Source organism: Penicillium mononematosum (genome assembly GCF_028829835.1).
Source record: "Penicillium mononematosum strain IBT 11891 chromosome Unknown utg000005l:1.0-9366267.0:1.0-9372171.0, whole genome shotgun sequence".
Lineage (NCBI taxonomy): Eukaryota > Fungi > Ascomycota > Eurotiomycetes > Eurotiales > Aspergillaceae > Penicillium > Penicillium mononematosum.
In genome coordinates this window covers 8225853-8251348 of record NW_026643275.1, presented here as the reverse complement: position 1 = coordinate 8251348, position 25496 = coordinate 8225853, and the positions used below count along the sequence as shown (strand labels likewise).

The 25496-nt window shown below is 49.3% G+C and overlaps 11 protein-coding genes across 11 annotated transcripts; 6 read left to right on the top strand and 5 right to left on the bottom strand.

The window, feature by feature from the left end:
• Nucleotides 1–196: 196 nt before the first annotated feature.
• Nucleotides 197–1883, bottom strand: N7519_011342 (cytochrome P450; the record flags this gene model as incomplete). Its single annotated transcript, XM_057298115.1, has 2 exons — nt 197–765; nt 824–1883. 2 exons carry the CDS (start codon nt 1881–1883, stop codon nt 197–199), a joined length of 1629 nt encoding a protein of 542 aa, XP_057145997.1.
• Nucleotides 1884–3134: 1251 nt separating this feature from the next.
• Nucleotides 3135–3637, top strand: N7519_011341 (CFEM domain-containing protein; the record flags this gene model as incomplete). The annotated part of the gene is made up of 3 exons (XM_057298114.1): nt 3135–3215; nt 3268–3403; nt 3465–3637. The coding sequence occupies 3 exons, from the start codon at nt 3135–3137 to the stop codon at nt 3635–3637; spliced, it is 390 nt and encodes a 129-aa protein (XP_057145996.1).
• An 867-nt stretch (nt 3638–4504) lies between these two features.
• On the bottom strand, nt 4505–5440 carry N7519_011340 (uncharacterized protein; the record flags this gene model as incomplete). The annotated part of the gene is made up of 1 exon (XM_057298113.1): nt 4505–5440. One exon carries the CDS (start codon nt 5438–5440, stop codon nt 4505–4507), a length of 936 nt encoding a protein of 311 aa, XP_057145995.1.
• Nucleotides 5441–6652: 1212 nt separating this feature from the next.
• N7519_011339 (uncharacterized protein) lies at nt 6653–7267 on the top strand (the record flags this gene model as incomplete). The annotated part of the gene is made up of 1 exon (XM_057298112.1): nt 6653–7267. One exon carries the CDS (start codon nt 6653–6655, stop codon nt 7265–7267), a length of 615 nt encoding a protein of 204 aa, XP_057145994.1.
• A 537-nt stretch (nt 7268–7804) lies between these two features.
• On the top strand, nt 7805–8971 carry N7519_011338 (Gfo/Idh/MocA family protein; the record flags this gene model as incomplete). The annotated part of the gene is made up of 2 exons (XM_057298111.1): nt 7805–7841; nt 7911–8971. The coding sequence occupies 2 exons, from the start codon at nt 7805–7807 to the stop codon at nt 8969–8971; spliced, it is 1098 nt and encodes a 365-aa protein (XP_057145993.1).
• Nucleotides 8972–9114: 143 nt separating this feature from the next.
• On the bottom strand, nt 9115–9563 carry N7519_011337 (uncharacterized protein; the record flags this gene model as incomplete). The annotated part of the gene is given in 2 exon segments (XM_057298110.1): nt 9115–9439; nt 9457–9563. The coding sequence occupies 2 exon segments, from the start codon at nt 9561–9563 to the stop codon at nt 9115–9117; spliced, it is 432 nt and encodes a 143-aa protein (XP_057145992.1).
• A 29-nt stretch (nt 9564–9592) lies between these two features.
• On the bottom strand, nt 9593–12306 carry N7519_011336 (uncharacterized protein; the record flags this gene model as incomplete). Its single annotated transcript, XM_057298109.1, has 4 exons — nt 9593–9899; nt 9920–10153; nt 10888–12074; nt 12124–12306. 4 exons carry the CDS (start codon nt 12304–12306, stop codon nt 9593–9595), a joined length of 1911 nt encoding a protein of 636 aa, XP_057145991.1.
• A 1389-nt stretch (nt 12307–13695) lies between these two features.
• N7519_011335 (putative flavin-binding monooxygenase) lies at nt 13696–15797 on the top strand (the record flags this gene model as incomplete). Its single annotated transcript, XM_057298108.1, has 5 exons — nt 13696–14311; nt 14368–14474; nt 14537–15072; nt 15151–15604; nt 15663–15797. The coding sequence occupies 5 exons, from the start codon at nt 13696–13698 to the stop codon at nt 15795–15797; spliced, it is 1848 nt and encodes a 615-aa protein (XP_057145990.1).
• Nucleotides 15798–16777: 980 nt separating this feature from the next.
• N7519_011334 (MFS multidrug transporter) lies at nt 16778–21748 on the top strand (the record flags this gene model as incomplete). Its single annotated transcript, XM_057298107.1, has 14 exons — nt 16778–16998; nt 17057–17327; nt 17378–17472; nt 17533–18113; nt 18171–18290; nt 18379–18642; nt 18696–19221; nt 19841–19885; nt 19947–20085; nt 20142–20555; nt 20614–20743; nt 20798–21040; nt 21096–21143; nt 21195–21748. 14 exons carry the CDS (start codon nt 16778–16780, stop codon nt 21746–21748), a joined length of 3651 nt encoding a protein of 1216 aa, XP_057145989.1.
• Nucleotides 21749–22174: 426 nt separating this feature from the next.
• On the top strand, nt 22175–24465 carry N7519_011333 (uncharacterized protein; the record flags this gene model as incomplete). The annotated part of the gene is made up of 4 exons (XM_057298106.1): nt 22175–22247; nt 22305–22559; nt 22612–23584; nt 23643–24465. The coding sequence occupies 4 exons, from the start codon at nt 22175–22177 to the stop codon at nt 24463–24465; spliced, it is 2124 nt and encodes a 707-aa protein (XP_057145988.1).
• A 189-nt stretch (nt 24466–24654) lies between these two features.
• Nucleotides 24655–25314, bottom strand: N7519_011332 (uncharacterized protein; the record flags this gene model as incomplete). Its single annotated transcript, XM_057298105.1, has 2 exons — nt 24655–24890; nt 24969–25314. 2 exons carry the CDS (start codon nt 25312–25314, stop codon nt 24655–24657), a joined length of 582 nt encoding a protein of 193 aa, XP_057145987.1.
• Nucleotides 25315–25496: the final 182 nt, after the last annotated feature.

The window sequence follows — 25496 nt, the reverse complement described above, 5'->3', positions numbered from 1 at the left end:
AGGCCTGCATTCATATTGTGCTTGTAGGCTTGTAGGTCGACCGACAAGGTCGCTTACATCTGTGGTTGTCGGCCCCGGGCGCTCAGTTTTGGTATATAGCATGAGCCAAATCCAGGGAGAACCATGGGCTTAACTTGTTATTTTAGACCGCTGTGTAAACATACACCATGGAAGGAAAAAGGAAAATTATCCATTCTCAGGTCTTTTCAATCTTTGCCGCCTCCAAAATGGCCGAGTGATCCAGGTTATGCGTGGTGCCCGCCTTCAGGATCGCATCACGCACCCACTCCCCCCTCGGACGCATCACAGACCTAAACGGCTTGGGCTGGGTGATAAAGCCCTCCGTACAGTCCATATCATGGACCTTGTGTCTTGCGCCCGTGGCCTCGTCCACGACGCCAGCCTCGACATCAAATGACCACAGCACTCGCGCCATCTGGATGAACAGCTGATTGCGCGCGATGAGACGGCCCGTACAGACTCTGCGCCCGAACCCGAAGCCCGTATGCGGTAGGTCCTTGAGGGCAGACGTGTTAAAGCCACAGATGTCGATGTGCTCCTTGTCGGATTCCTCGGCGAGCCACCGCTCCGGGATGAAGTTGTCGACGTCCTCGCCGAAGACAGCCTCATCGCGGGTGATGGCAAATGCGTTGGGAAGGACAGTTGAGTTGGCGGGGATGTGGTACCCCATGTACTCGTCCTCAACCTTGGTGAAGTGTGGCACGCCCTGAACAACGACAGGGCGCCAGCGGAGGGTCTCGCTGGCTGTCATGTCATATACTGTCAGATCTTGTCCATTATTCGAATCAAAAGTGAAACTCACCAATAGCGTCGATATAGGCCAGTTTGGGGCGGTCTTCAAAGCTAGGTAGGCGGTTCTTACCGACAACCTCGTCCAGCAGCTGTTGCGCCTTCTTCACCCAGCCACGCGAGCCCGACGTAATCCAAGCAACGATAAACCAGTCCAGCGCAACAGTTGAAGTATCTAAACCAGCATCAGCAAGAATCCCCAGATTAAAAGCGAGCTCAATCTCTGGCATTCCTGCAGCCTCCGGCGAGTCTTTCATATGCTTCGCCCAGTTCCACGTGCGGTTACTCAGCCCCTTCTTCAAGTTCCCAACATGCAGCTGGCGCTCCAGCTCAAACAGCTCTTCGCCCTCCTTCTTCCACGGCGCCAGAAATCTAGGCAGGTAATTCAGCGACGGGAACGAGTCGACAATGTACGCGCCCACCTGCCCGGTGCGCGCGAACTCCGCCTGCACACGCTTCCCATCCATCAACTCCTTCTCGTATCCTGTTTGTAGCCGGTAGCCGTAGTTCAGACAGTAGATGGTGCTAGCCATTGCGCGCTCGAAGTGGTGGTGGAAGTCTACGCCCTTCTCGCCGAACTCGTCCCACTCGCTCAGCACGTCCCATAGCAGTTGCTGCGACTCGAGGTCCTGTAGCGCGCGGTACTTGCTCGAGGCGCGTAGGTTTAGGAGTGGGGCCTCCATCTTCTGGTGGAGCCTGTACTGGTCGTTGTATGGTCGGAGGAGTATGTGCATGCCCTTAGTGACCAGCTCGCCGGCCATGACCATGCGTGGGCGGTCTGAGTATCGCGAGCTGCGGCGGTTGAGGAGATCGTGTGCGGCCTGGTGGGTGGAGAGGATGATGAGAGGCTGCCCGCCCATGCTGAGGTGCATGACGGGGCCATATTTCTTGCTCCAGTGGTAGAGCTCCAGCCACTGGAGGCTCTTGGGCAGCTGGTGAATATTTCCAATTAGAAGGGCGGGTTTGGGTCCTGGTGGTAGGGGCAGCGAGGGGCGTTTGACGAGTGAGAGGACAAGGCGGGCGATTACGATCGCGCTGAGAGCGCCGAGTAGATAGGTTGCGAAGCCGGGCATTTTGCTGGAGCTGTGGGACGAGGTGAAGGGGTGCGACTGTGACTGCCAGTGCGACGGTATGCAGGGACGGCGGCGAGCAGACCAAGCAGGCCAGATTACGTACGGTGTCTCTTTCTCTCCGCCGGGTCTGTAGCGTATGGTGGGGTAGTATCATTGTGCAGGGGGCCAACGAGTGCGCGCAATTATCTACATGCTCATTGGGCTCATTGGGCTCATTAGGCTGATTAGGATCGCCCGGAAGGCTTTTTGGATCCTTCAACAGCAGCACCATACTGGTCTCGTAGTCAGGGTGGGGGATACTGGCCCATCAGGGCTAGGAGAAGTAAGACACACCTGATGGTGGACCGTGTCCCATGCGTGAAGAGGCGTGAGTGCATCGTGCGATCCTTGTGATCCTCTTACACGGCTCGCTGTTGGCTTCCAATCCCCACTCCAACACGTTAGTATACATTAGCGGTAGGGGGGACACGGCTGGAAAGCGGGCCTGGTATCAGTGAGTGGGCAGGCATGGATGACTGACTGGTATTATTGTTCCATCTTATGTGGAGAAGGAATTAATATTCAGAGTGATTGCTTTCGTTAGGGATGGAGGATGATTCCCTGTTTTCGGCACCTGCCAAGTGCCGACACTAGCACTATTTGTATTAGCCTGGTCAACAGCAGTAAGGTACTTTTGATAGTACCTACCTAGGTAAGTAGTCTGCTTACTTCCATTCTTGGAAGGTTAGGGCTAGGCTAACGGTCTCCGGTCTTCCTCTTTGGCTAGCTCTGGTCCCAGTTCACGGTTAACCTTCCTATTCGCTGAAATAGGAGCACTAAGCCCTTTAACGTAAAATTACCCATTCCTTGGAGTTGCCGGGGAGTCGGAGAAACGGCCCACACACGGGCCGCTAGCTGTCATACGTGAGCCTGTCCAGGTGGATTCCAATTTTACCTATCCGAGGGCAGGATGGCTAGAATATCCCCCCCCCCCCCCAACCCCACCCCCCAAAGAAAAGAAAGAAAAGAAAAGAAATTGTAAAGATTCAGTGGCTGGCCATTCAAACCTGAGGCTAAACGGTGGTTAAGACCAAGTTCTAACGTGAAGCCGCCGTCGAATCCTCCTCTGCTGTTGGAAACAGATAGACGTACATATAGCAAAGAGACGGGATCCCAGGCACTTATTCGAGTCCTTATTCCCTCTGCTTTCCTCCGGTGTCTGTGTGCGTGTATTCATTACAGAACTTCCAATCGAGTGACGGAGGAGTCACAATGCGGTTGGCAACATGGCTAACGTTTGCCTTCGCGGCCTTCGCGGCCAGCGCTGGCGCCCAGAACATGCCAGAATGCGCGGTATGAAAGTGCTCGATGGCGAAAACAAGACACGGCTGATAATGACCGCCAGGCCAACTGTCTCGCCAAGAGTCTCAAGGATTCAAGCTGTACCGCGACGGACGCCGAGTGCATATGCGCTGACAATACATTGGTGGCCAATGTCGAGGCTTGCTCACTGAGGGCCTGCACCGTGATTGAAGGACTTCGTATGCCCTAGGATTCTAACCCTCGTACTATTCTCTGACCTAGACAACTCACTATCTTCAGAGTCCCAAAATGCCACGGCTACGCTCTGCCAGTGGCCGGTCCGTGACAAGAGTCTTGCCGTCGATAGTATCACAGTTATTAGTATTGTCCGGTTCTCGGGTCTGCTGAAGTACTCTACGACGTCAAACATGACATACAAGGCCGAGCCCTACCCTTCTCAGCGTTTACTTTAATTTCGAGCTCGAGCTAACCAGCGTATACAAGACAACAACGTCATGGTAGCAACGTACAGTGTGATCGAGTGTAACGTTCCGATTATGTGCTGCTACATGCCCGCCCTACTTTCCACCCTCCGCCGAGTCCTCCCCACAATATTCGGTAGCACCAATCCCTCTTACAATTACAATTACAACAATACTCCCCTTTCGGGCAGCAATAGGACCCAGAAGTCTGTCACACGTAAGGATACATTTACGACTGCTGACGGGCATAAGGATAATGCAGTCGAGCTGGTAGATAGGGGCGAGAACTACCCACAGAGGAAGTGGCAGGGTGGGCGAGAATGATATGTTGAATACAGATGACAGATTAGAAAGAATCAACAGGAAGCGGTGAGAATCAACAACAACAAGAAGAAGCAAAAACTGACTGAAAGCAGGCTCAATTGAAATGCCTAGGCGCTGATGCAGTGAGATAATGACATGTATACTCCGTACTGAAGACAGCAATGTCATGACCAACCTGCATATAGCCAAGGAATCCAGGCTTCTTCTAGCAGGAGTCTGGGTGCAGATCCTGCATGCCTAGGATCTGCATTGCAAAACCCCAATTAGGGTTAGCGTTGCATAATGGAAAAGGGCAGTGTTAATAGGAATTAACTAGGATTTTCAACATGATAAATGTTACTTGTGTGACGTTCTGAGGCATGTCTGTATATAAGAATTATTCAGAAACATATCTAGTCATCCACAAAACCAGCACAGACCTCAAGTAAAATGCAAATGAAGAGAGACGCTACGAAGGAAATGGTTGACAGGGAAGGTGGTGTGCGTAGATCGTGCTAGGCTATTAGACCGCCCGCCCCTCTTCAAGCACCCTGGCTAGGATGTCCCGTCATTCGCCAAACTGGCAGAACATTCCAGCGCGAAACCAAAGCCTCGAGCATACCACCCTTGCGACCAGTGGCTTAGCTCGATGCAATGAGGCGCACTTCTAATCAAACTCTTATCAACACGAGGACTATTCTTGAACGCCTGCGCGCAGGCCTCAAGTTCTTCCTCCGAACTAACAAAAAAGGGATCATCCTCCACAAGAGCAAACATCACGGGCACTAACACATGCGCCGCCCACTTCTCTTTCCATTCGGGGAGCCACACAGGTGCAAAGTGAGGAGTTTCCGCATATGGAGACACGGCATTGAGGCGTTCACTTTGCTCCAAAACCTCTGGGGAAACAGTCCCTGGTTTGAACATCACAGCATCTTTGTCATTCACAGGAAATAATCCGTGCTCGGCATCAACAGGCAAGAAAGATGGGGTAAAATTCTTCATCGATTCAGGCTGATTGTTGCCCAAGCCACTTGAAATCATACCACCAAGTGGGTATAACGGTGTATCGTCTTGAGCGTGCAAAGCTGCGGCGACTATCCCTCCCATGCCCCCTAGGCTATGGCAAAAGAGGACGACACAGTTGCATTTGTTGGGTACGCCAATCTCGGTCCAAATTTCCGGCAGGATGTAGCGGTGCAACCAGATACCAGTCTCTTGGGGGAAGTCAGATCCCTCTGGAATGGGCAGAATCGAGCTGGTTCCTCCATAAGAAGGACGATCGATGGACACAAAAGGCACCCCGAATGCAATACTCGCCAAGGAGGCAGAATACTTGGGAGTGGCATCGAAATATTGACTATCATAGCCTCCGCCGTGGAGTCCAACAATCAAGGGACGGTTATCAGCAGACAGTGCCGATAATGGTGGGATAGATTGGAGACCTGTCACGGTGCCATTGTTGGAGAGGGTGAGCTGAAACGGCTGCATTGTGAGTGAAATGAAGGGCTAATAAATATCGTGAGAAATTATGAGACAAGACACTTGGAAACACTTAGAACTAACATAAAGGAACGAGATGTTGATAGAAACGGTGAATGTCTTTCCGCTAGCCCCGCTTCAGGCCGGTACGGTGGGGCATAGTGGGGCGAACCAAGATTTCATAGATGGAAACCTTGGAACTTCGGAAGGAATAACTGGAACTTCTATAATCCGAAGACCATTAGGAAAGGAGATGAACACTGGGCATGTCAGTCATTTCCTGGATGGATCTCATTAGGATATAACCGTTAACATATTCTGCAGCTCCACTACTCTGGGTTCTATATCTCTGCAACACAGCAAGCGCGTTGTGACTGTTCCTTCCTATAAGATCACCAAGGCTGCATTGAACATGCTTACGTTGGTCTATGTCAGTGAACTAGAAAATGAAGGATTTATAGTATTCTGCGTCAGCCCTGGCGTAAGTGGGTGAATTCCACAGTTTTTGGAATAAACTAATGACCAGATTCTAGTGGCTGGAGACTGATCTTCGGCGTCGGTGTGAGCTCTGTCTTATATATCTTTTACAAGACTGGTCAGGATGGCAATGGTCGCTTTTCCAACATCCATTTACCTGGGTGGGAAAACGTGCAAGGTCTAAATCAGTACAATGGAAAGGAGATACCATTGTAGAACTAGGTTCCCTAAGATGGTTTATACTCCAAATGTGTGGATATATAGTATGACTTCTGCTTTTAGCCGGTTAAAGTAGAAAGAGAGTCCAAAACCTGGGGATTTCTATGGTACTAGGCATAGTACATGTCATTGTTAGCGGCAGTGCCTTCTCTGTTTCTGTAGTACAGCCCACCGGCACATATAAACCACGCTAGCATGACATACAAAGAGGCTCTTTGTTGCCCATTTCAAAAGGCTTGGTATGCTTGCTCGTTATAAACAAAGAGGAAAACTCCTCGTGTACAAAGGTATTGTGCTCAAAAGTCTAGATACAAAGACGACAAAGACAATTATTGGGACGAAGTAAAACGTTCAGACATAAGGAGCCAAAGTATGTATATAGTCTGTCCTGACTATATAAAGCGTCCTGTTCGCCTCGAAGATTATACCTCATCAACCCCAATTCCGACTATCGTACTTACCAGCATTCTTCTCATACATCCTAACAATTACTAACAACTCAACAGTGCCATACAACTTGCAACCATGAAGTTCTGGAAGTCCGGCAAGGACAAGGCTCCCAATGAGCGTTTCCCACTCGAGGCAGCGGAAGCCTTCGAGCCCGAAGAGGACATGTACCGTCAGATGTACCGTACAGGGTCTCCCCCTGGTAATCTCCTTTGCTACTTCCCAGACCCTGCACCTGAGACGACTCTTAACCAGTTCCGTTTCCAGATCCACCGAGAGAACGGGGTTCAGCCCGGTCTTGTCGGTTACCTCGAGAAGTATGTCAGCGCGACCCACTTAGTTTGGAGCATGTGTGCTCTTCTTGCGGATAGTAATATCGATCCCGAGTGGAAAGATACATTCGAGATGTTCCGCCCACAGTGGAGACAGTTCTCTAAGAGCTGGGAGATCCACGGGAATACTTCGCGCACTTTAGATCTTCCTGCCTCACCAGTCCGTGTCATGTGGATTCGGAAGCCCAACAACCTTGATATGTATAAGCTTTATGCTGTTAACCCTAAGGAGAAGAAGCGTGATCAGGAGGCTCTGGAGGATCTCTGGAGGTGGATGCTTGATGCGCCGCCCGAGGTAATTGTTAAAGGGGCTTTTATCATTAAGCTTGGGGTCGAGTCTTGGTTCCCTGGTGAGATGTAGAGATCAGTTAATCTCTAGTGGTAAGTATGGGTAGTCATTTACTGGTCTTTTGTCTTTTCTCTTATATTTGATGCGCGATCCAAGAGGTGCCTAGTGCTGTTGAAATAGACCCAAAAGAATGCCAATTTGTCCTAACCTAAAATCTACAGTGCATAAATAGTACTCTCCCCATAACCATACAACATAAGTAGCGATAAAATAAAGTAGTGAAGTAAATGAGAACAAGAACAATTTGATGTCATTGTTTATCGGTTATTGTCCGTTTCTCATGCGGATTTTGGTTCCCGAGGCTTCAGACAACATGAGGGGTTCACGGGAGTTCGGGCAAGAGACGAACTCGTTCTTTCTGGGAGCTCCACGTATTAGTTTAAATCATAGGAGGGGTTCGGGTTTTGATTTCCAGATGTAGTGCTGAATTCCAATAAAAGAGCTGTCTACGAACCCCAGAACATCGTGGCAAATCGCATCTCTTTCCGTCTTCTACAATATATTAGACATTCTTTCTTGCAACATTCCGCTGCTAAAGACATATACATCATGTCTTGCTTACCCAAGGTTCGTTGGGGTATCATTAGTAAGTTCTGGGTTCATTTCCGAGGGTTCTCGGTGTTGATTGTGGATGTAAACTAACACCTCTCATAAGCTACCGGAATGATATCCCAATGGTTTGTGGAAGACCTGGTTCTCGACTGGCCAGAGGGCAAAGTAGAGCATGTTATCCAAGCTATTGGCACTTCAAGTATTGAAAAGGGCCAAGAATTTGCGAGAACATACTGCCCGAAACAGAACCCAAAGGTCTATAGCTCTTATGAAGAAGTCTACCGCGATTCGGAAGTTGATATCGTATATATCGGAACTCCCCACGGGTTTCATTATCGCGATTGCATGGAGGCAATCTCTGCAGGCAAGAATGTCTTGTGCGAGAAATCCTTTACCCTGAATGCCAAACAAGCGAAGGAGATATTCAATGCCGCCCGCGAAAAGAATGTCTATGTCGCAGAGGCAATGTGGCTCCGGCATCGACCACTTTTTACCGAGCTCAAGCGATTGCTCCACGAAGAAATGGTCATTGGGGATGTCTTCCGGGTGTTCTCGGATTTTGCGTCTGGTGTTGATATCGCCTCACTTCCACCAACCTCCCGATACCGCAACCTTGAATTGGGAGCGGGGTCATTGCTGGATATTGGGGTTTATTCGCTTACTTGGGCGAGAATGGCCCTGGGAGGGAGTACACCTGATCAAGCAGAGATGCCGCGAATTATGGCCGCACAAACACACGAGGAAGGAGTTGAAGTGACCACCAGTACAATTCTGCGGTATCCCAAAACTGGAAAGCAGGGTATTGTCACTTCAACAACTAAAGCTCTCGGTGCTCCTGGTGAAGTGTTTGCTGTTGTACACGGGACCGATGGGTATGTTGAGATTGAAGGGAGGACGCCATCTGCGCCGGAATCCTTTACTGTGTGGAGCAAGCAAGAAGGGAATCCAGATCGTGCGTTTTTCCCGAGGGAGATGTGTCAAGGGAAGAAATATGAGTTTCCAACCCTGGGCCGTGGCTTTGTCCATGAGGCGGAACGAACGGCACTTGATATCCTTGAAGGCCGGAAGGAGAGCAGGATTATGCCGTGGGCCGAAACACTGTATATGATGGAGATCATGGACGAAATCCGACGACAGGGCAACACAGTCTATCCTGGAGAGTGATGAGACTCTGGATTTGCCTCTTTATCAGCTTCGGGTGTTGGTCTCTCAAGGGGCCATGCGGACTTGGTAGTGAACTCCGACAATAAAGCATATCAGATTCTGTAATAATTTGAAGGGGACAAAAGTGCATTGACTTCCTCTTCTTATATTCTTGTAGTACACAAATTGAGGACTTGGCTCGGCAACGTCTTTCGACGTGAAGGTAGTACGGCAGCATCTTGTCTCGATCTCCGCGACACCAGCCCAAGGAACGTACGAAGACTCGCAATTTCCGTTTCAGCCTGTCCCCACATCACAGGCTTCTCCGCGGCATCAACATCGTCTGAGGGTGGATGGCAAGCTGCACTGATGACCGCGCTGGAGTTCATTGCAATCGGCATGGCGGCCGATTTGAACCTCCGAAACATCAAGAATCGCCACGACCACAGTGAGCCATGGGCAAGAGTGGATAGCACGAGAAATGGCACACTGTACCGGTATGGCACAGAAAGGTAGTATGTTGAGCGTTGTTCTCCAGGGGAAATGAGACTCGAACGCCGAAACCGTCGTATTCAGCGGCACATTCGAGTGAGAGTGTTGTTGGAGACCACATAGACTACCGTGATGACAGCCTGGGCACGTTCACAGCCAACACTGTAGCAATAACTCCCAGATAACCCATTGGGTAAAACTGGGTATGGTATAACGAATGATCCCAAGAACCAAGAGCCATAGTGTCTTGCGCCACATGAGCGCATACCAGACGTTCGTAAAACTGGAGGACCCGATCGATACCCACACCCGTTGAGCGTGGGCAACATTGATTCTTGCGCGCGACGGTGCTGCCAGGACTTGATTGCCGTAGCTGCTTGTGGTGGCCAAAGTCAACACAATGATGTTGATAAGAATATGGAGGCCGGTCGCGATTTGATTGCCTGGTGGCATGTGCCTTCGTAGATAACGGCCGACGAGGAACCCCATCCATAGCCACCAGAAGCGCCAATTTGACCGTGAGAATAACATGGGCGAGTAGCGCCAGTGCCACTCCCAATGTGCAAAGTAGCAACCCGGTAATCTATTTCTTCTTGGTCGGCAGTGGTCGGGGTTGGAGAACCCTGTGGATCGTTATCTGCCGCTTCACAGTCCGGGGTATCGCATTCGCTGACCAGTTGGTATGTCTTTTGGTCCACGATGGAAGGATGCCTGCAATGAGAAGCTTGTCAATATTGATGGCAAGGCAGACCTGCGAAAGTTTGTCTGACACTCACTGTCCAGCGGGATATGTCCCTCCCCGTTAATCAAATGCTCCTCTTGCGAACCATGAAGGAGAGAGAGATGTTTGAGGCATCACTCTCCTACAAGCTTGTCATTTCACAGGACCACACGGGCCGTTGAAGAACTCTGGGTTAAATGGAGCATACCTTCGACTTAACTGTTAAATCACAATTTGCGATGGCCCCCGGCTGTGTTGGGGCCAAACAAGCCTCATTTTCGGAAAGGTAGCGGGCAGTCCTCTCATCAGCTTAGCGGATCATCCTTGACTGACCCTACAATGCTCCGAGATTCACCATCCACCAGTCGATGAGGGTTTAGATGTCTTGGATCGGTCCCCACAATCCTGTATAGCTGCGCCCTGCAGGAAAAGCTTGATTGTTATTATTCATGTAGCAACATTTCGGGGGCAACATAGCCGCGGTAGGGGAAATGTATTCATTTGCAATGAAAATGATCCGGAGAGAAAGGAAACACTGGAGAGAGAGAGAGGGATGTTTGATGTGGTTGCCTCAGGCTTCAACAGGCTACACGGCAATTTTCTCATTTGGAGCATTTCAGATGAAAGAAAACATGCTAGTAGAACTATGATTTGCAAACAACCAAGACAAACCTCCGATCACTAGGTAGGAAGCAGACTTTCCATGCTGTTAGATTGGCCGAACCATTCCCAGCCAGTTGATGTATTCGTAGCGCGCATCCAGTAGCCTCCAGACCCGTTCTTCATGACGATAGCCACAGGTGCTATCGTGAGGTGCCAGTTGTTTACAACCATGGGGTTGACAAATATGACTGACGCTTTTTTTCCATTAAGGCTGGCGCCGGAGAAATCAAGGCCAACATAATCGAATGTTGTCCAGTGAGATACCACAGCAACCCCTAGGCTCATAGTGCCACGCAGCGCTAAAGTGAGAGATTTGGATGCATGATCTTCTGAGAATCGAAGACCCTGGCGGACGGATTCGGTGGATGTATATTGCAGTGTTGCGAGACGTATATTCCGTGCAATCTCAGCAACCGACTCTTCTTTCAGCTGCTGAACAGAGAAAAAACACCGAAAGGCGCCAATACTACAACGAATGTAGTATGTTCCGGACTTTGGGGGCTCAATAAAGCGGCGAAGGTTGATAATCCCAAAGTAGTCCACTGGATCAGCGGACATGGTTGTTGGTTGAGGGGAATAGACGGATTTCAGATACCATGCAGCGATAACATCGTTTCGTGTGAGTTGAATATCAGGAGAGCAGTCTTTCAGCTCCGCCTGTGATTTGACCCGCAGTTCGTCAACCCATGCGCCTGGAATATAGATAAACTTGGCTGCGAGCTCCGCAAGGAATCCGAACTTCACAGCAAGAATTGTCAGCAGCACGCGCCACACAGTCACTGCCAGATTGAATATTCCATTGTCATAATGCTGCGCATGTCTTTGGTAGTGGAGAATCGATTCGGCTTCGGAACACTCATTTTTGACTTTCACCAGATCAGACATTCGAACACCCCCAGTGTCAGGCGGAAGAGCAAATGAAGAAATTGGCCTATTAGACAATAGGTCACAAAATGCTTTGACCACTTCCCAACAATCATTGCCGTCGCATATATGGTGTGATATTCCAAAACAGAGCAAAGTAGCATCCTGTAGGAGAGTAACACGAAGGCGGAAACTATTCACGGGATTGGAAGAGACATTGAATATAAATTGTTCATCAACTGCGGATAGTTCAGAGCTTTCCATGATGCTCGGCTCTTTTCTATGCTGTTCGTGATAAATTGGAAGATGGGTAGCCAGTGGTTGGTCAATAGCCCTGCTGGCATAATCGACCGTAGAGCCACAGGTGAAGGACCATGGTTTTGTCTTAGGGGAGATATATAAGCAGGCCGTAGTAATGGGGAGACGGACTCACATCTTTGATCAAACCACCGCCAAGTATTGGCCATAATCCAACCAGCTCGGTAAGTTTCCCTTTCAAAATAGACGAATCTAGCACGTCATCGACGACCAAGCCCGTATAGATGGTACTGTAATTCCCTAAAGAGCTGATACTCTTGCAAGCATACTTTGAAGAGCCCAAATCGGGGCCCTCCATTTTCAGACAGGGAGCGGCGAGGAAGGCTCTAAGAAAAAGGAACGGAATAAGGATGAGACCCTTTCTTGATTGGGCGAGTGCAGTACATATACTCGTGACCAAAGCGATGCGCCGCACAGTAACAATGTGATCGGAGTAAATGTGTCAGTCAACAATCTTCCAGAAATTTGAGTTTGAAATTATCCAAGATTTACCCATTTTGGCTTCGAGTGGCACATACGTAGTACTGCCATTTAAATTGGCTGAACAATTCCTCCTCTAGGAAAGCTGTGGTTAAACAGGAATGTCATTTCCCATGATTCTCAATGTGCAAATTTACTAATGCATGCTCAATCTTTCTGCTATGTACGGAGTAGAATTCTAGCTACATATGCAGGGTCTTGCATTTGCCACCGCACCTCAGCATTGCAGCATATGCAAGCTACTGGTAAATATCGTACTTTGTTTTCTATCTCATGCAAGAGCCAAATAGGATCGTCACCTGGCTAAGGGTATTATGATGTATTGGTGTTACTATGCGCTAATTTAGGCCACTTATCAGCTGAGCTGGCATGTTAGGTCATCAAGGGGTTCGGTCTAATACTTATATTCTACGGGACAAAGTGTACTCCTCCGACGAGTTCATGGAACACTTCCGGGAATGTCGAGAAGCTCAAAACCTATGGAAATTGAGGAACCAAGGGGTTGGTATCACTCACTTCACGAAATTCGTTAGGCGTGGAGGTTGCTTCAAAAGAAGGGACGTTATTATGTCTTTTAACAGCAAGTAGCTGACAAGGGGATAAATATAGAAGTGTCGAGTATGCAAGTACCATGTGGCTGGGGTGATCGCAGGCTGTGTTTTTTAACAATTGCCATGCTATAGAAAATGGCACTCGTATTGCAAACTGAGCGAAGAGCTAAAACCCCAAAGGGGTTAGAGATGCTGTCTGAGTAGGGTCTACCATATGGATATCCCAGAAGAGTAAAGTGAGCCTGCAGATACCAGATTCAGCAAGTTTCTAGAACCCATCGCCAGATTTTCCTGTTGGGGCTGGTCCGGTCGGCTAACCTGCCTCAATGGTCAGCTCGGGGTTCATTCTTCCGATCTGCCCCAGAATCTCGGGGAGGAGGCCGGGGTGACTGACGTTAGGCGACTCCACCTGGATATTGAATTGTACTCCACGCCTCCAACTGCCCCTCGCTCGGAGGCACGCCGTGGAACTCGGCTTAGTTGCCTGTGACAGGCTAATCCGGCAACATGGAAATAGAGGGGAACACAGAGGGTATAAGAACTGCCAACAAGGGTCCGCAATTGAAGCAGAAAGCACCGTTCTACATCGCTGCCCGAATTATACCGCCGTAACGCCCGTTCAAGTCGGCCGAGGAAATCTCCGAACCGTCCTCAAAATGGCAACGACATTAACCGGTGGGAACCCACACATTATCCGACTGCCCAAGACGCCCTCCGACGTACCCTCCGACCCGCGAAGCATCGCCCAGCAATGGCTCTCGGCCCTCGAAGCCCAGCTCTCCCGTTCAGAGAACTTGAACATCAAGGAGCTATTCCACGATGAGTCCTGGTGGCGCGACATGCTGGCGCTAGACTGGGACATGCGCACCGTACACACAGCCACTGAGATTCAAAACTTCCTATGCAAGCAACAGACCAAGGCACAACTGTCCAAATTTAAACTCCAGGACACGGGCAAGTTCCAGCCACGATTAGAGCAGGTTGTTGACGGGTTGAACTGGGTGTCTTCCATGTTCTTCTTCGAGACTGCTGTTGGTACTGGAACTGGCATGCTGCGCCTGACGCAGGCGGAGGATGGGGTTTGGAAGGCTTATGCTATGTATACGTCGTTGCAGGAGCTCAGCTCGGCTCAGGAGCCCCTCGGAAAGCGACGGGCTGAAGGGACGACAGAGTCGATGACTGGTGGTCTGGCTGGGGGCACATGGATCGAGCGCAGGAATCGCCAGAAGGAATTTTTGGATGAGGAGCCCACTACTTTGGTTGTTGGGGCTGGTAAGGAATTTCTGTTAAGATTAGTGTCTATTATTGGAATGCTAACTAGTCAATAGGACAAGCGGGATTGAATATGGGTGCGCGTTTGCAGAGCCTCGGCGTGTCGTGCTTGATCGTCGACAAAAATGAGCGCGTTGGGGATAACTGGCGTAACCGGTACCGGGTAAATGACATTGGAGGAACTTGATTTATGCTATGGAGAGAAATACTGATTTTTTGATGCAGACACTTGTCACGCACGATCCGGCCGAATTCACACACATGGCCTATCTGCCCTTCCCGCAAAATTGGCCACAATTTACGCCGAAAGATAAGCTGGGTGACTGGTTTGAAGCATACGCCAGCATTATGGAGTTGAATATCTGGATGCAGACATCAATCGTTTCAGCCGAGTACGACGAAGCTGCAGGCCAGTGGGCGGTTGTCCTCGCTCGTGGCGATGGGTCCCAACGCACCCTCCGGCCTCGTCACCTTGTATGGTGTACAGGACATTCAGGCGAGGCTAAGGTTCCCTCCTTCCCGGGACAAGAATCTTTCCAGGGTAATGTGTACCATGGCAGCCAGCACCGCGATGCGTCGGAAAGTGATGTTCGTGGCAAGAAGGTTGTCGTCGTCGGGACTGGTAACAGCGGTCATGACATCGCGCAGAACTATTATGAGAACGGTGCAGATGTCACCATGCTGCAGCGCAGTGGGACATATGTTATAACCGCCGATAAGGGTGTCTTTATGATGCACAGTGGAATGCATGAGGATGGCGGGTACGATTCCAACGTGTTTCCCATCTCTTTCTTACCTCCCATTCCGAGATTCACATAATACTAACACGAACCGTGCAGTCCACCAACTGAAGAATGCGATATCGCCTGCGAGAGTCTTCCCTGGCCCGTTCAATTTGCTTTGAATGTGCACATGACGAAGCGAATTGCCGACGCCGAAAAGGAGACACTAGACGGCCTCCGTCGCGCTGGCTTTGAACTTGATTTCGGGATAGATGGGGCTGGAATTTCACGCGCATACTTTACGCGCGGCGGAGGTTATTATATCGATGTCGGATGCAGTCAGCTTATCATCGATGGCAAGATCAAGGTCAATCACAGCCCGGGCGGTATCAATGGCTTTGGGAATCGCGAGCTGCTTTTGGCGAACGGCGACTCTCTTCCAGCGGATGTTGTTGTCCTTGCTACTGGATACGATAATATGCGCACGACAGTGAGAAAAGTCCTAGGTGACAAGGTCGCTGATCGGTGTACGGACGTTTGGGATCTAGATGCAGAAGGAGAGCTTCAAGCTGTAAGTCGTCATGTTCATTGGTGATCTTTTTGGGTTATATGCTAATTATACTGTTCAGATGTGGCGCCCCAGTGGCCATCCGGGCTTCTGGTACTTCGGCGGAAACCTCGCCTTGTGCCGGATCTACTCCAAGTTCTTGGCGCTTCAAATCAAGGCTGTCGAGTCCGGAATATCAAAAGGTGTACGACAGTAGACGCAGACAGGAACTTCGCTCGTACATGGCTTTGCTTGTCTAAACTGCAATTTGGAACAGTAATATATAACTATGCAGATTCTGATGTATGCATACACTCCGACGATGTGTCATATTCCAAACGGCGTGTCGTACCACAATAGCCTCTCAGTTTCTAGCTCCTCCTCATATGTATCTCCCGTGAAAGCATCACGAATGACATCTTGTATTTCTGGGGGTGGCTGTGCACCATAAAAATATATTCTTCTATCCTGTTGTTAAAGTCAGGAATGTATTGCAATATCATCATCTTTTGGGTCTCATAAAACTTCTATTGTGAATAGAAGCGCCGCCCCAGAATGTTTATCATCTGCTGATTTCACTAATCCTTGCATCTCGATCCGTGAGCGACGTAGGCGTAGGGGTCCTCAGGGTAATAAAAATGCAGCAAACAAGAGGTGCACTATGAGCAACAGGCATATTGGCCTGAGGGAACAGCACTCACGATAGGTAGACTAATAACAATAAGAGGCACTTTGTAAACCGAGGATTGTGAAGAGAGGGAAGGGAGACTGCAAAGGAGAGTAGACACTTGGATCACCCTCTCAATGATGTTCTCATCGCAATGGCATCTAGCTGTCCTCCCTGCCTCGGGTTGATCCGCCAGGGGCCCGTCGTTCTCTTCTTTAGGCGGGAAATTCTTCTGTGCCTGAAATTATGCACAGATGAGCCAACAGCAGTTATTGGGGCAAATTTTGGATAATTTCGTCTTCAATCAGCCACACAAGGCGTTGTTGTTGACCTTCCTGAAAGAGAAGAGATAACCGGACACGTGACCGGCTTTTCGTTAACCGGCAAACATATCCCCATCAGGCATTTGACAGGCATTCGGACTAAGCCACAGCCTACGCTCGATACACATTGGCTAGTCTTCGCGTATATTACTACAGGGCTTATTTTGCTAGCGTTTTGTTATTATAATCGCATGCAAAGCCACAGAAATGAGCGAAAGAGGGTCGGAAATCGTCTACCGAGCGGAAAATGTACCGGTTCGCTTCTTTAAAGCATGCCGATGGTGCAGAAGGCAAAAGATGCGATGCGATGCGCGTAGCCAAGTCCCTTGTTTCCGTTGTCGCTCGAGCGGCCGGGACTGCATTCTGGATCCGATCGAAGATGGCCGGCGACGGAATGATCGTCGGCGGAAAACAACAACCCCCGCAAGGTGACAACTGAATTATTGATCCTGCATATGAATCCAATAAGCTAATATACTGCCAAAGAAACCAAAACACTGCTTCACCGCTGGACCCTAGGACCGGATATCACACTCCGGCATCAAGAGATCAGGGGTTCTCACCTGCCACTGTGCAAGATGGTGGATTTGACACTCCGATTGATTCTTTACCTGATTCGACTGGATTAAGCAGTCTCCAGCGATCTTATACGTCTGATGCGAATGGACCGGAATCTCAGCAGCTCAGCCCTAATGAAATGATCGCGCCTGCATCAGCGGTACACTCTATGTCTGTGAATTTGCTAGACACTAATGATGTGAGTCAGTCATACCTTTTAAACAATTGGTATCGATCTAATAGACCAAGATCTTCATGGAAAATTCAGCCAAGGGTGACTCTAGAGGAGATATTGTCGCTAGAGGAATCGTCAGTGAGGAGCTTGCTCGTGTCATGTATGAGAGGTATGGTACTAACAGCCAAATGAAAATGCAGCCATATCAAGTCTAACTCTTCTGCTACAGATTTACGGGCGGATCGAAAAACTTTCTCCCTCTTTTTGATCCGATCAGAGACACATTCGACTCTGTCCGTTCAAGATCCTTGTTTTGTTTTACCGTAATTATCTATCTAGCTAGTCGCGCGGTGACAGATCTGCGCGGAGACACGCATATGCAACGGGTTCTACAAGATGAGGCACAGCGTTTAGCCGAAGACAGTTTCTTTGAGCGACCCACTAAACTGGAGACAGTCCAAGGAATGATTCTCCTAGCTGCCTACTCCGAAAAGACATGGTTCTCTATAGCCCTTATTCTTCGCACCGCCTTGGATTCTGGATTGGAGAAATCTTTGGACACTTTGTTGTCACAAGAGAATGTACCCCGAAGTTCACTCTCGGCTTCCATGGCTGAACGTGAACTAGTGTGGAAAACAAGAACCTGGTTAATCACTTTCATATTGGAGTTGGATGTCGCATCTGGCACGGGACGCAAATCACGCATTGCCGAAGTCGACGTGGTAAAGCTGCGCAAATTCCTTGACTATCCACTCTCCCTGCCCTTTGATATGCGTACTGTGTGTATTATTGAGCTTCATCAACTTCGAGGTAACGCGAACAAAACTGCGCTTGTGATTCATCTGTCAAATGTCTAACGTATGGCAGGTAATTCTCGTGTGATTATTGACAACACCTCAACTATTGGCGATATTGTGTCTACAGAACTACCGGCCATAATGACAAGATTGCAAACCTGGTGGACGACGTGGGATGAGATCCATGAAAGTACGCTGACCTTTCTCGCTTGGAGTACACCCGTCATCTGGATTAATTCTAACTTGAACAAACCTTGAAGACAATGGTTTTCATATAGGGGCGTTTCAACGCAGCAGCCTCAAGCTTATGCTTCACTACGCCAGGATTTTTGTTTTCTGTGCTTCACTCGCACGAATTCAGAAATTAGAACCGACGTACACGGATTCAAGCTCCGAAATCCTCGACCAGGATGTGATGAATCTGTGGCAGTCCCTTGTGACAACAATCATGGACCAATTAGGCTTTTTGATCAACGAGCCAGCCTATCGCTGTCAATTACCCTGGGCGCCAACGTATCCGGCTCTCACCATCGCTTTCGTCAGTAAGTTGATCATTTCCTCAGTCACCACATACAATTTGCTAATATAGGCTTAGCAACATTTGCTCTTCGGGTCGCCAGATGGCGGCCGAATTTGATCAATCAAAGTCTCCTACTTGAAAGAGCAGAAAGAATCTGCGATTTCCTCAAACAACCCCCATATCCCGATATCCACCGGACTGTCTCCATCTTCGTGAACTATGCACGCGCCTTGATTGCGAGTCAGCGTCCGCAGAGCAATCACAGTACAGATGTACCCATCCTGCCTCAAAGTGAGGGTCCACCATTCGAGGGAACTGGTAACCCCATGATCAACGGCCCGCCTCCATCAGGAGTGGGTCCCCTCGACGATCTCCGCTACAGAACTGGCCCGGCTATTCAGGGCGATAAAGATCCAAATATGGTCTCAATGCCAAGCAGCGACCCATCTGCGGTGGCCAGAGCGCCCGTATCTCGGCTATCCGGCACGATGGAAGCACCCAACTGGACTGTATCGAACTCCATTGCAGATTCTTTTGGTCTGTTTGAGGAGGGGCAGAACGATATCTTTGATTTCTTGCCTATGATGCCAGCGATGCCACAGTAACAATAAATACCTAATGAAGTCTTAGATCATTCCAATGCCAGTGTCCAAACTTATGAGTGATTCTCGCGAGGACCAAGTTCTAGCCTTGTAGATCAACCCTGATACTTGTCCCCAGCGAACAATAAATTGGGCCGCAACGCGCAAGCCAGTATGCTTTTTTCACATGTTTTTAGTCACGCCAGTCTAGATCTCCACTGAAAATTCATCTTAGCAATCAATTTGTGCATAGGGGCAGCCATCCATGGCCGGATCCTACCCGGCGCCGTCGGCGGGATTGCCCTAAGACCCGGCCCCGTACCGGCCCCGGTTTCCCGTGCAAAAGAAATTGAAGTATACCAGTCTCCCATTGGCTTATTACATACTCTGACATGATAGATAGAGGTATTATGCAGGATCAACAGGTTCTAGCCATGGTGACTCAAAGAATCGTCAGGGTTTTCACTCTGGGTCCGCCGGTTGCAATGGGAACAGAAATATTCTTATGTGGCTTATATAGCGCTTCAGCCCTCATCTACCGGAGTTCTTCAGAATCAAAATATAAAAAAACAAACTTCCTATCTTCTTCCTTTTTGTTCTAGCTTACCCCACTTATTTGATGGTGCAATATGGCGTCAGAAACGAAATCCTTAACGGCTCAGATAGCCGCCATCCTTTCTTCAGGTGAGCTCAACCTCTGATATTTCCGGGTCTGTTCTAAACATGGTTTAGACAAGAATGAGAGTTCTGACAAGAGGTCTCTTGCTTCAACGGAGAATAATCAAAATTCAAATGGTGAATACCAAATAGTTGAACTGTCTCAAAATGAACTACTTGTCGAGTTTCAGGAGGACTCACCCAAAAACCCACCAAACTGGGCCTTTGTACGCACATATCTATATACATCTATATGAAGGATATCCACTAACGAATCAAATAGAGCAAAAAATTCTACAATGCAGTTGTGGGGCTATTTATTGTCCTCAATAGCGGCATATCTTCCGCACTTCCTAGCAATGCAGTCCCCGCTATCATGCAGGACTTCCACGAGTCCGGAGACCAGCAAAAGGTCTTACCAACTGCCGTCTTTCTGATTGGCTATGTGATTGGCCCCCTGCTGTTCAGTCCATTGAGTGAAACAATTGGACGGAAACCCGTTCTCCTCTGGTCTTTCACTGTTTTTGTCCTCGCTACACTTGGCTGCGCTCTGGCGCCAAATTGGTCTTCTCTTCTTGTCTTTCGGACTATTTGTGGTCTTGCAGGGGCTGCTCCTCAGACGGTTGTCGGTGGCATTTATGCGGACTTGTTCTTCGATCTGCGAAGTCGTGGTCGTGCGATGGCGATGTATATGTCGGTATGTGATCAATTACCTCCACGGGATGGTATGTTTGAATAGTACTGATACCTCCCAGGCCTGCAGTTTTGGTCCCATTCTAGGCCCAATTATCTCTGGATGCTCGGTCAAGTACGGTTGGAGATGGACTTTTAGAATCGACCTCATTCTGACGGGCGTTACCTGGTTGGCTCTGCTCTTCACGTCTGGTATGGTTATCACTTGGCCTAACTGTGGCATCAGCTAATCTCGAATCAAAATAGAAACTTTTGGTCCGGCACTCTTGAAGCGACAATCTGCCAAATTGAGAAAGGATTCGGGATCCAATCGATACTTCTCTCGTCAGGAGCTCAACCTGGACTCGAGATTCACTCCGATGGAGATTATCACTCGTCCCATCGCGATGCTCTTCTTTGAGCCTATCATCACCTCAACATCCATCTATATTGCCCTCGCATATAGTCTGGTCTTCTTTTACTTCCAGGCTTATCCCATCATCTTTGGAGGTAATGCTCCACCAGGAATTCCCATATCATATCCAATACTAACATAGATTAACAGGTGTCTATAACTTCACCGTCGAGCAAACTTCCCTCACATACATCCCAAGTACGTCTACTCACCCCGTTTATATTTCCAAACACAACTAACCCATCACAGTTGGCGTCGGCGCTGCATCTTCCGGCTTCGTCGCCCTCTACTACGACATAATCTACGAAAAAGCCAAAAAGCTCAACAAAGCCTGGACTTCCAGCCCAGAGTACCACCGACTCCCCATGTGCTGCATCGCCGGGCCATGCCTAACAGTAAGCATGTTCTGGCTCGCCTGGACAGCTAAGTCCACCGTCCACTGGGCAGCACCCGTGATGTCAGGGTTCATCTTCGGGTATGGATTCCAGACCATCTTCATCTCACTTCTTACCTACGTGACCGATGCATACAAGATCTACTCTGCCAGCGCACTGGCCGCTTCCGTTATTTTACGGAGCATTGCTGGAGCGCTCTTCCCGCTGGCTGCTGATCCGCTCTATGAATCTTTTGGGGTTTCTTGGGCTACTTCCCTCCTTGCGTTTGTTAGTTTTGCTTGCATACCCATTCCTTTTGCTTTGATGCGCTGGGGGCCTTGGATTCGGGAGAGAAGTCCCTTCTGTCAGAGGCTGATTTTGGAGGAGAAACTCAGGGCTAGTGGGTTGAATACACCTGCGCATGTATAAAAGCGGTTCTTGATTTTGCTTTCGGGGTTCTGGTTTATAAGAAATAAGTATGAAATAATGACTTGATAGCTAATTTATAATGAAGATTACGATTTACAGTCTATACAAGTACATAAGTACTCTGTGCCGTATACCCCCAGTTATTATTTCCCCTTTTTTCTTATATCAGGCAACATTTGACCATATAAGGGGTCAATGTCATAGAATACTACCAAAAGAAAGAAAATACAATCCAAACCCCATCGAGATTTCGATCTAATAGCCACGCTAAAATGGAACACCAACCAGAACGTCGAGTTGCCTTGCTTGAAAATCGTTTCGCTCCACTTTCAAAGGGTCCGAGACCGCGTCCTGGTTTTCTTAATATTCTTGGGATTCTTGGGATTCTTGGGATTCTTGGGATTCTTGCTTTATTCTGCATTCGCAATGTACTCACATATTCCAGCTGAAGGCACTTCAGTAACAATCGCTCATTGCAAGGCACAGAACCTACCAGTTGGTTCGCGCCCCAATTCTCCACGTCAATATTAGTACTAACCGGACACCGCCGATCAAGTCGATCGCATCCTTGAGCCTCAAACCATCGCACATTTCCTAGAATTTGCGTTCGGTAAGCCCCTACCAAATGGTAGTCAACCCAACAGCGAGCGCCTGTCAGTGGAGGAAGCCTCCTTCTTCGAACATGACCAAAACATTCCCCCTGACACAGATGGGGAGCCCATAATGGCGAGTGTCATGGCGCGCATCGGATCCGACCGAGATTCAAGCCGTCTCTGTCTGGTCGGAAAGAACATCCAGTCCCTCAAGTCCCGTCTATGGGAAGGCATTATCCCCCCTGAGCGAGCAGCTCTGGCAAGAAAAAGGCCTCGACCGGCCAGAATATTTCGATTTCGCTTGTCAGCATCTATCGGCCGTGATCGCCGTATTCCAGTATTTGAATGTGCCAACCGTGCGATTGTATCTACGCGACACGTTCAATCACATCTACGACCATTGGACAGCGCTCGACACTGTTCTCAACAAGCGTAGAGAAGAGCAAGGTAAAGAGCGCGTTAGTGTCGCGGGTCTCTGGACACAGTACATGACCGCGCATTTCGAGATGATGACCGAGCGCGCGCATAGATGGGTCACCGTGCATGCCAATACCCTGCGGGCCCCATTGCTGCAGGCTCTCTTGGAATATCGGCCACCGGGGGTTGATGGCGGCCCATTACACGAGCCTGATGCTGTGCAGTGGAAAATTACTGATTCGCTGCACATGGTGACGGAAATCATCGGCAATGCGGATTTTACCATCATGATCCCCATGAACGGTTACAAAGGGTACTCGGCTCCGCCGCGAAATGGTCCCGCGACACTTCATGCGGCGAATCTGCTGGCGAGAAGTAAAGCGTACCATGAGCGTTTGAGCCTCCTTACTCGAGAAGCGATGTCTTGTAATGCAGCAGCGCGGACAGGTTCATTTCTTTCGTCTGGAGAGTCGTACCACGCGACATCCCTAAGCCAGATCGAAGGTCTGAACAAATTGAGAAAAGAGGTGCGTGGTGCACCTCTTGAACCTGTTTCGCGCGAGCCTTGGATTACTGCTTGCGCTTCAGAGATGAAATCTGGGAAGGAGAAGGGAAAGGACGAAAAGTATGGGTTCGCTGTGTATCGGTTGACTTATGGGCAGACGGAGTCTGAATGGACCGAATTCGTTCGCAAAGTGGAAGCGCATGTTTCCGATTGGGGCAAAGGTCAAACAGGAAGCAGTACTATCAAGGAGCATCTAAAACTCCACTGGCTGGATGGGAAGGAATTGGGTTTTTCAGAGAGCGACATCGATGCATCTAAGCAGTGAGCGTACCTTTCCCTGTCTTTCTTTCGTGCATTTTCAAGCTAACAAGCCAATCAGGCACTTCAAGAACATAAAAGATGACGAGGACTGGTCAAACATACAAAATCGTGCTTTCCTCGTCGTTGACTCCGCATCCTTTGCCTCATATACCACCAATTCCTACAGTCCCGCAACATCCCAGCTCATCCCTGGTGACTTCTCCGGGTTCCTTCTGGCCATTGATCCGGATTTTGACCCACAGGAGGGTATTTCACGACCTGACGAGTCTCCAGGCTTCAACGGCCAGATGCGAATTCTCGGGAGCCTTGTATGGAGTGATCTCTATTCCCTACTAGCATCGCAGACATCAGAACTCGAAGACTACTGGCCATTAGCAAGCGAGCACCCGAACATGGTATATGTCGGTCCAACTATCCCATGGCAGCGATTCATCTGGCAGAAACACAGTGAGATGCGGTGGAACCTCCTTCGTGCGGTGATAGACCATGTAAAGCTCAACCCGGGAGTGCCAGTAACGTCTGCTATGACATCTTCGACTGCAGTCGAATCAACAGCCGCACCAGCAGCCCCATCTATGCCCTCACCGACACCACACGCGGAACGGAGTCCCGCGGATAACGTCCTCCGCACATTCTTTCTCTCCGAGTTTCAGCGCGACATGCGCCGTCAGGGTCAATGGCAGGTAGCCGCCATGGCTAATGAAATGCTCCGTCTTCAGCCAGGTGAGCAGCCGGATGCAAGGCGGATGCGACGGTTTGTAGATGCTGAGGAGCAGCGGCGGGAGCAGCGGAGGCGAGATGGTTTGCCTGAAGGTGAGAGTCCGGAGGGTGGTCTTCCGAGGAGGATCTTCCGGACTGCCCGTTGCAGTAATCATGTTTAGTAAATGACTCGGGCTGGGCCTGGTTAATTGAGAATATTTATCACAATGAGGATGAAATGAATTGGCTTATTGGCTTGTTGATGGCTCGAGAGTCATACATACATATTGGAAGCAAAATAGACCAAACAGCCTACATGAGAATGGAATAACCACAAGCTGGCATCAAACCCCAGGGACACATCCCAAACTTCAGATGAAAGCTCCATCAACTTCAGACCATGTCTTTCGAGTAAATCGCTTGCGAGGACGGTCACCCGGGTCCGCAGCCTTATGCCAACCAATCTGACACTGCTCATCCATCAAGTCCCTTCCACAGCAAGGATAGTAAAACTTATCCGGCCAAACTATGCGATACTCCTTATTGTCGACATCAAGTCCACCAGCAATTTCATCCTTGAAAAACTCTTCGTCAACAACATCTTCCTCTGTCAGGTGTCATGGATTAGTTACGTTCCCATCTGGCCATGTAAATAGATGTGTTTATGGGATATGGATATACATACCAACATGATATTTGCAGCTTGTCTCCGAGTTTTGGGCGACATCAAAATCCGCCATGCAGTAGATGCAGTTTTCGATCTGGGGGGGCATCGGGTCCTTGGCCATAGCTTCGGAGATGGACTCATGCTTGGAGGGTAGGGCAGAAGCGCCAGGAGCAGTAGAGCTGGGGACAATTGGGTTGTACTTTGCTTCAACCTTATCTTCTAGTAGCCATTCGGAGGCTATTTTGCGGCCTTCCGGACTCTGCTTGATGATATCATGCAGGATAGCCTCTAGTCGGTAGGTTGGTAGGCCATGAGTTGCATCCAGTAGGAGACGCAAGTTATCTGCCTGCTCAGGTGAAGGCATATTTGCAGTTGCAGAAGGATGTGAAGTCATGAGAAGAAGGACGGAGGTTAAGTCCCTGTACGGGTTGTTATATTTTCTGAGATACATCGCGTCACGCGTCGCGTGTTGTTGTTACATGTGTAGAACAGATTCTGCATTGATTCAAGAAGCGGTGGAGGGCGCGGTAAAGTGATCAGGCAATG